General features: G+C 49.5%; 1 protein-coding gene across 1 annotated transcript; it reads left to right on the forward strand.

Annotated features, from left to right (window-relative positions):
- Positions 1–448: 448 nt before the first annotated feature.
- On the forward strand, positions 449–9008 carry CFAP144 (cilia and flagella associated protein 144). The gene is made up of 4 exons (XM_065894990.1): positions 449–655; positions 3292–3351; positions 5349–5452; positions 8817–9008. The coding sequence occupies exons 1-4, from the start codon at positions 523–525 to the stop codon at positions 8925–8927; spliced, it is 408 nt and encodes a 135-aa protein (XP_065751062.1). The 5' UTR covers positions 449–522; the 3' UTR covers positions 8928–9008.
- Positions 9009–9305: the final 297 nt, after the last annotated feature.

Consider the following 9305-nt stretch of genomic DNA (forward strand, 5'->3'; position numbering starts at 1 on the left):
CCCTGGTGGTCCAGTGGTTAAGACTCCAGTTTCCAATGCAGGGGGCATAGGTTCAATCCCTGGTTGTGCAACTAAGATCCCACATGCCACAGCGCCTCCAAAACAAAAACAGAAAGCAAACAAACAAAACACAAGTGGGAGAGGTTTCTGACTACTTCCAAAATCTTTTTTAGGAAATGACTGGCCAAGGTGAGGTCCAATCCTAAGCTCATTACCTCTTGGGTCTATCACTTCACGGCCAGTCGTTTTCTGGCGGTGTCCAGCCGCGATTCTGTAACCAGACTAGGTCCAGAGAAGCTGGGAAGGTGAGTTGAGCAGCCAAAGGGGCGGGCCGCGCGTTATAAGATTTGGGGAGGATTGGGGTGGACCGGCAGGAGTGAGGTCCAAGGGAGGAGGGTGAGCTAGCATGTGTTGCCTGGAGACGGCTTGGGACTCTGTTGCCTGGAGACCTGGCAGCCGGTGAGAGTCCAAAGGGCGGTGAGAGGGGGTTAGGTACTGACCAGACACAGCAGAGCCAAGGCCATGGCTGGACACCAGAAGGAGAAGACGATCGCAGATGAGGTCCACCAGAACCAGATCCTGCGGGAATTGTACCTCAAAGAGTTACGAACCCAGAAACTCCACACGCAGTATCATGTGAATCCACTCCGCAAGGGTGAGGGGAGCTGCGGGATGGAGGAAGGGAAAGGGGGCGCCCCCAGGAAGGAGCCGGCAGAGATGCGGGCGGGGTGCTGGGTGGAGCACAGTAGGAGACGCCTCCTGTGACCTCTCATCCCTTCATAGCCTTCAGGAACTATGACTTTGGGGTTGGAGAGGGGTCTCACCCCCCATCACATTGAAAGTATTAGATACATTAAAATGCATCCACGTCCTGATTAAATAACATTTTGTTGTAAAAATTTTGAAAGGCTTTTTATAAATTGCTTTTGAAATATTTTGCAGGTTTTATGTTTTCTTTTGCATGTGTTTTGGTTTGCTGCTATCAAAGGATTTCTTTCCGTCTTCTAACATTGTCTTAAGACCTTCAGAAAGTTCACGGGGAGCAGACTCAGGGTCCAACGTGCCCCCCCCCCCCGATAAAATGGCCACACCCCCACTCCTCACTTTGCACATTCCTGGGCCGGTTTCATCTGGTCCTGTAACATCAGCTCCCCCTAAATGCTACCGAGTCTCAAATGGAGCCCCAGACCCACGTCCCCATCCACCTCCCGGCTCCGTTCCCCGGGACATCCCTTAGGCACCTCAGACGCACTGGTTCAGAAAACCGGGCACGTCCTGCACCCCTCCCCCACCTGCAGCTACTCCAGAATATTTGGTTTTAGCCAAAGGCACCACAGCCCTTCTCTCTCCCAAGTTAGAAGCTTGGGAGTCATCCTCAGTCTCTCACTCTCTCCCTCCCTCCACACAGCTGAGTAGGCACTGTCCTGTTTGTTCCTTATCCTTTCTCTCACGTGATGGTTCCCATGTTCCCGCCTGAGTGGGAAACACCATCATGCATGGTGAAGTCTCTCTGCCTCACCTCATTTGTCTCCGCTCTCTCTCCATCCTCACTCCCAGGCCCTCATCAATCCTGCCTGCATTGGTCTGATGGGCTCTTAACTCTCTCTTTCCCTCCAGGCCCAGCTCTCCAACCCTCCCCCACACCACTGCTGGCGAAAGCTGTGCTAAAGGGGATTTGATCATCCAGTCCCTCTGTAAAATCCTCAGTGGTCCCACAGATTCTGAGCTAAGGTTTAACCTGATCAGTACCTAAGGCCCCGGTGGATCTAGCTCTGCTGCCCACCCAGCTTCATCCTGACTCCCCTCCCAACCCGCACACTCTTCCTTTAATAAAAATGTTAGTGCCTGGTCTGCACCAGCCACAGATTTTCTATCCCACCATATTTAGATGCATGGATTTCCTAAATCATCTTCAGTTTCATAAATACTGCTCCTTCTTTCCGAACTTCTCCCCCAGTCCTGGGCCCGATTAACTGCAGTCCACTGCAGCCCAGCTTTGTAAAGAAAATGTAATGTCATTTCTAAAAATAGAATCTGCATATAGTTAAGGTGTACCACGTGATGTTTAGATATACATATACGTATACACAGTGAAGTGATGGCGACCGCTATATCCACCTGCTCACACACTTACATTGCGGGGGGCGGGATGAGAGTACAGAAAATGTACGTCTTCATTTAGCTTATAACGAACCTGGTTTTCCTCTGGAGCCGCCAGCTACTAATTCCAAGAAAACCACTTAACGTCCAATTCTGTTTAAACTTGGTCTATTTCAATCCCTTCAAGGGGCATCCAGGCTTCCTAGGAAAAGCGCTTGGGCTCCCAGCTCACGGTCCTTGGGCACAGGACTAATATGATCCATTGGGATTAAGTGAGGAAATATCAGAATTTGTATCTATGTTTACACTTATGTATAAAGAAAGAAATGGTGCTTTGTTAATATATGACAACAGTGCATAGAGACTATATAAGTATTCATATGCGGAAGTTTTTTGACTGGTAGGAGTTTGAGATAAAACACTTGGAGATCACTGGTTCCTTCTGGCCTCTGCTCATTTACTACTACTCTCCTCCTAGCTCCTTCCACTAGAGCTACTCTGCCTCTCGATGTTTCTCTAACTCACCAACCTCACTCTGGGATCCCTCCCACATATCCTCACACAGCAAATTTATTCAGGACTCTGCTCTAAGGTATGTCCTTAGAGACATACCACCCACACTACACCCCACCACAAACAGAGTGGAAGCCCAGGGAGTACGGGGACCTCCTCTTTCTTGTTTGCAGCCCTACCTCCAGTGCACCAGTAATTACGGGCTGAATAGATGTCCGTGGATCCTACACCTCTGTTATCGCATGGCCTGCTGGGTACATATCACTACCTCTGGCTGCCTGGCATGTCTGCATCCCCATAGACCAGTCTGTCCCAGAGAACATTCTGTGATGATGAGAATGTTCTCTATCTGTGTTGCCCTAAATGGTAGCCAGTAGCCACATATGGCTGTTGATCATTTGAAATACAGCTGATGGGACAGAGGAATGAATTTTCAATTGTATTAAATTTAACTTATTCAAATTCAAGTCACCGCATGTGGCTGGTAGCCACCATACAGGACAGTGCCTCTCAGATTGTGAGGTCCCCGAAGGTCTTAAATGCCCTAGTGCCCAGCACAATACCTGACACATGACAGACACTCAGAAAAGGCTGACTGGGTGTCTGGCCTAGGGTGGGTCTCAGAGAGGCCAGGAAGATCGTTTTTTAACTTGAATCTGTGATGCTGTTTTTCTCTAGTTCACACAATCGCCAGAAAGCCCATGTCTTGGCATGATAACCTGGAGGAACCTGCAGATGGTAAGTCTGGGGTCTGAGAATACCGTTGAGACAGAGCATGGAGAGGCAGCCGGCTGGGAGTCTCTCAGGGCAGTGGTTTTTTGGGGCAGACCTCAGTCCTCTGTTTGATCATCTGAAAACAGGGCTCATACTGACAGAGCTCACAAGAGACTGACACATTCAAATACACAGCCAGTTCATTAACTGTCAAGCCAAAAACATGTTCCTACTGGCCCTGACATTACGGTCATTCTTTCATCCAATACTTAGCTGTTACAAGCACAGGTTCTGGAGTCCTAGTAACTAACTGAGTTTAGATCCTGGTTCTGCCACTCGTTAACTGTGTGACTTCGAGCAAGTTTTTTAACCCCTCTGAGCCTATCTGTTAGGGGCATTGTGAAGATTAAACAGAATAACCCAAGGGCTTAGAACAGTATCTGGTACACTGGTGGTCAGAACATGTTATTATTTTCATTATTACCATGTGATAGTCACTAGGATGGGGCTGGGGATCTCATACCATAGTCAAGGAGACAGACTAGTAAATACACAGGTAAACAGAGAACAAGATTGGGATGGCAGCAGCATAGAAAACAGGTGCCCACCTCAGGCAGTGGAGTTCTGGGAAGTCTTCTTGGAGGAGGGGATGACAGGGTGAGGTGGAGTATGTCAGGGTGAGAAGAATGTGGAAGGACATTCCAGGTATATGGAAAAGCACAGAAATGAGATAACAGCATGGTCCACGGACTGTGAGGAGTTTGGCATGGCTGGGATGTATGGGTGAGTGGGGGCCACGTTTGGGAATGCGGGAAGGGAGATACGTGATGGGAAGCCTAATCCTTCTGGCAAGCTCTACTCCTTCGCCTCTACCTTCTTAGAGTGGAGTTTGATAGAGGATAGATGTGTGATTTTTGTAGAAGGACAGGGTGGGAAGTGAGGGGTGGGAAGGAGGAGTGAGGATCTCATAGCATCACAGAGACAGACAAGTAAATAGACTAATAGAGAACAATCCAAGAAAGTAAGGTTGTTATCTGCAGTGGAGACATCAGCCTGGCTAGAATGAAGGATAGGAGCTGGGGACTTGCAGCAATAAGGGAAATAACAGGTGGTGAGGGGCTCAAACACCGGGCAGGAGTTCATTACTAGCTGCCTTGTATTCAGGATAAGCTCGGCCCGAGGCCAGGTCCTGTATTCACAGTCCTTCATTTACTTCTCAGACATCTTGCTGAGGTAGATATTTTCCTCCCATTTTGCAGACGAACAAAGTGAGGCCCAGAGAATTAAACCACCTGTCAAGCTAGTAGTGGAAGGGTCACGAATACCCAACTACCAAGCCAGCTTCTTCCCCTTGTCAGACTGCCTCTCTCAAATTGAGACTGGATAGGATAGATTGCAAATGAAATGTGTCTAAGTCCTTAAGCCGTGGAGTTACAGATATACCTGGTGTTGACAGCCATGCTGATTTCAATCCAGAAGGATCTGACCTCACCTGGTACAGCCCAGCTCCTCACTCTCTGTGCTGCAGGTACATCGCCCAAACTCGCTCATGCCCCAGGACATTTGTTCTTGCCGCCTGTGGCGTGCTTTTCCTCTGCCTCTCTCAGGGCTGGCTCCTGCGAGCCTTCCTACTGAGTAGCCAGCCCTGCCCCGACATGGCCCTTTGCCAACTCCCTTCCTCAGAGTTTGCATCACTGTCTACCACCATTGGGTTTGTTTTTATAGGTGTATATTGTGTCCCCTGTCCCCTCACCTAGACTACCTCTCCAGGAGACCGGGGACCATGTCTATCTCACTCTGCTCTACCTCCAGGGCCCAAACAGTGCCTGGCACAGAGTTTGTGCTCAACAGATGTTTGTTGAGAGATGAGTGGAGGAGCCAGATACCTGTGTCGCGAGGCCTAGGCAAGCGTCTGAGGCCGATGCTCTGCCTCTAAGAAAGGATGTGCCAGAGTCAAGGGCACAGGATCTCTCGTTGGTCCCAAAGCCTGACGCCTTCATAACTCATGCCTCGTCTCCCAGCCAGGTTCCTAAGTCTTATCCACCATGCTGCCCAGGGACCAAGGAGGAAATATCCCGAGACACAGACTGAAAGTCAAGAGATTGGATGGGACTCAGAGCCATTGGTAAGTGTGTCTCCTTCACTTGGAAGGTCAGAGGTAATCCAGTGGTGGCTCAGAGAACAGAGTATGGAGCTGACTGCCTGGGCTTTGACCTCTGACTACCATGTACTAGTTGTGTGACCCTGGTAAGGGACTAAGCTCTTTTGGGACTAAGTTTCCTCCTAGTACAGTGGAGATATCACAGCACTTATCTCATAAGATTGCTCCGAGGCTTAAATGGGGTGGTGTTTGTAAGGTGCTTAGAACAGCGCGTGGCATGTAGTGAATGCTGGTAAGTGTGGATTAAGCAAAGCTTGCTGATGACAGACGGCCTGAGTTTGCTCTCCCAGGTGTTAGTAGAGTGGTCTCGGGCACATCACCTACATCTCTAAATTCTGTCCCCTTCTCTGGAAAATGCAAATGCCCGTAACATATTTGCCTCGTTGATTGGAGCAATCAATCCTAGGTGCAAGGAGCCTGGCCAACGCAGTCTTTAGCATGTGATCTCCCTAAATGATATAGGGCTTCTGTTTCTGAGGAAGAAATGCAGGGTTTTGTTTTCGGGGTTTTTTTGTTTGTTTTTTTGCGGTACGCGGGCCTCTCACCGTTGTGGCCTCTCCCGTTGCGGAGCACAGGCTCCGGACGTACAGGCTCGGCGGCCATGGCTCACAGGCCCAGCCGCTCCGCGGCATGTGGGATCCTCCCGGACAGGGGCACGAACCCGTGTCCCCTGCATCGGCAGGTGGACTCTCAACCACTGCGCCACCAGGGAAGCCCAAATGCAGGGTTTTGAATAGACAACTTGAAGAGCTTCCTGCTACACTTGTCTTTCAACTCTGATTATGTCTTTCCTCATATAGAAGGTTTTAATTTTTAAGTAGTCAAATGTGTCAATTGTTTCCATTTTGACTTCTGGGTTTTGTACCTTATTTAGGAAAACCTTCAAAAACCAGAGTTACAAAACACCTAATTTTGCTCTGTATTTCCCCCTAAGTTATTATTACTGTTGTTGTTGTTAAGATTTGGCTCTGAGCCCATCTGTTTCTTTTGTGGAAGATGTGAGGCTGGAGACACTGTTCCTCGGCTGTGTCAGAATTTCCTTCATTACCTCAAAGGCACCAAGACCTGCACACCCTGTCTTTATATTTGCTGCCCTGCCGATGCCTCCTGGCCCCCAGCCCTCACTCCTTGAGAAGTCCCACTCACCCTACATGAAATCCAGGAGTCACCTCCTCCCTAAAGCCCATCAAGACACTTCTGTCCCCCACTCCCCCTGGGCTTCTTGCGCACCATGTGCTCCTGCTGAGCTGCAGCTCAGTATCAGTGCATCAATGTAACCTGGTGACCCTGGAGCCAGACAGCCTGCGTTCAAATCCCAGCTCCAATGTTCTCTAGCTTTGTGAACTCCACCTCTCTTAACTTCCATTCATCTGCCTTAACATGGGGATAATAGTGTCAACACTTGAAGGTTTGTTGTGTGGATGAACTGAGACATATATAAACTGCTTAAAATGGTACCTAGCACACAGCATGTGCTCAGGAAATGCAGGCTACTGTGATGTTGAGGGGGAAGAATAGACAAGACGGCATGGGGCCCAACTGAGGACCAACTCAGTGCTTCTCCTGGCCTGGTGGCTTAATCCCTGTTGTCTTTATCTGGTGAATAATTTTCTAGTGTGCTCCCTTCCCAAGAACTCCCCACACCCTGTAGTCCTCATATTTCTACAGGCACCTGTCTTTCTCACCCATTTATTTTTTATTTTTTTGTGGTTCGCGGGCCTCTCACTGTTGTGGCCTTTCCCGTTGCGGAGCACAGGCTCCAGACGCGCAGGCTCAGCGGCTATGGTTCATGGGCCCAGCCGCTCCACGGCAGGTGGGATCCTCCCAGACCGGGGCGTGAACCCGCGTCCCCTGCGTCGGCAGGCAGACTCAACCACTGCGCCACCAGGGAAGCCCTTTCTCACCCATTTATACAACTCCAGTCTGGGCATGGCTCTGCAACCCCTGGTTCTGTGCAGGGCTACTGCATGGAGATTGGAATAAACATCTCACTGAGTTGGCTTTTACCAGTGAAGAGAGCAAATAGCTGCTCACTTGTAACAGCCCCTCTTCAGATATGGGGCATCGCGTTGGAGGGAGGAGACTGTGCAAGACAGGGAGAGGCTTCCAGCAGGAGCCCTCATCTCTTACCCAAGAACTGAGTCCAGAGGGAGAGGCGCTGTTGGGCAGCTGGGGAAGAGATAAACGCTCAAAGGGTAAAGGAGGAGGATGGGAGGCGGGGCCACATAATTTACAGTGACTAAGGGAATGGAGAGGGGGCTTGTGAACGAAGGAAGGCGGAGTGAAGAAAAAGTCCTCCAAGTTAGATAACTGAGCAATGTAGAGAAATATCACAAAGCACAAGTCATTTAACTCACTACTCTTCATTTTCTTAAAGAGAAAAGGCCTGGCTCCCATGGGTACAAAGTGTATGGGCAGAAGTGTTGCATCTCTGACCAGCACATCTCAGGGCAGGCCCACCAGCCATGATAGGAGACTGGCTCGGCTAGCCCTGCCCTGCATGGGCCTCCAGATCACTAGTCACTGTGGGGTTTCAGAGGGTCTGGAAATACACCACACCTGTTCATTTTAAACCTGGGGACAATGCCATCAGATGGCACTGGTGGCAAAGTAAGAAAGCATACCCAGAAAAGTTAGATCCAGGGGTCATGCAACCATAAAAGGTAATTAAGCTTTCAGAATGATGTGTTTGGGGGCAGAAGAGGTTTGATCAGCCCCAACTTAACACAGGGCTCCTGCCCCCAGCGGCACCTCGCCCCACACAGGCAGAGAACTCCAACCCCAATACTGGGACTCTGGGGAAGCCACACTCAGTGAGTATCGCTCAGCCTCTGGTCTCCTGGTAACATTTGCTGAAAGTATAACCTTTTAGCTAATGGCACGGTGTAGCTTCTGTGAGATTTGTGTGTCCCGGGACTCACTCTTACTCAGATCTCTGTGTAACTACTTCAACAACATCCAATCTTTCATTCAGCAAATATGTCTTGAGTCCCCTGTGTGTGCTGGATACTGTTCCGGGTGCTGGGATATAGATGCAGCACCTCCCCTCATGGAGCGTCCATGCCAGTAGGGGGAAGAGTCCACAGGCCTCCACTGTAGGCAGCGGGAAAGGGCAGTGCAGCAACTCTGCACAGTTGAGATTCTCATGCAACCCTGCAAGTCTTTTGGTGGAAATGTTGTCTTTATTTCACAAACAGGTTTAGCAAGGAAAAGCACCAGAGGCTACACATCAGGAGACTGAGGCCTGATTCGAGTCCAGGTCCCTACAAGCCCAGGTCTTCCTCCTTCCCCACTGGCTTCTTTCTGATGTCTGCCTTCCCCTCTCTAGGTCAACCCACAACGCGATGACCACAGGCTGAACCACTTCAGGGTCTACAGTGACATCACTCTATACAAGGCTAAAATGTGGAGCTTGGGAGAAGATGGTCACCACAAGTAGTATTCCCGCAGTGCTGTCAATCGCTGTCGTTAATGCCCAGAGTGTGTGCTTCCCAGGTTAAAAAAAGACACTTTAAAGCCTAGGTCTGACTTTTACCATCCTGAGTCTCACATTTCTCCCTTCTGGTTCATATCCTTAATTTAATAAACTAGGGGGAGAATTCCAGTTAAAGATGGCAAACTAAAGGCCTACAATATCTCCTCTGCCTTCCAGACCCCAGTAAAGGATAATACATGGATTTTTTAAAAGGTATGAACCCACAACAGAGAAAATGAGAGAGAAACCTTAGCAGCCAAGAAGACTGAAGCCATGTTTAAAAGACGGAAAGCTGATGGAAGAGGGTGGAGGAGACCACAAAATGCGAGCGGGACACCTCTG

Source organism: Phocoena phocoena, chromosome 1, assembly GCF_963924675.1.
Source record: "Phocoena phocoena chromosome 1, mPhoPho1.1, whole genome shotgun sequence".
NCBI classification, from domain to species: Eukaryota; Metazoa; Chordata; class Mammalia; order Artiodactyla; family Phocoenidae; genus Phocoena; species Phocoena phocoena.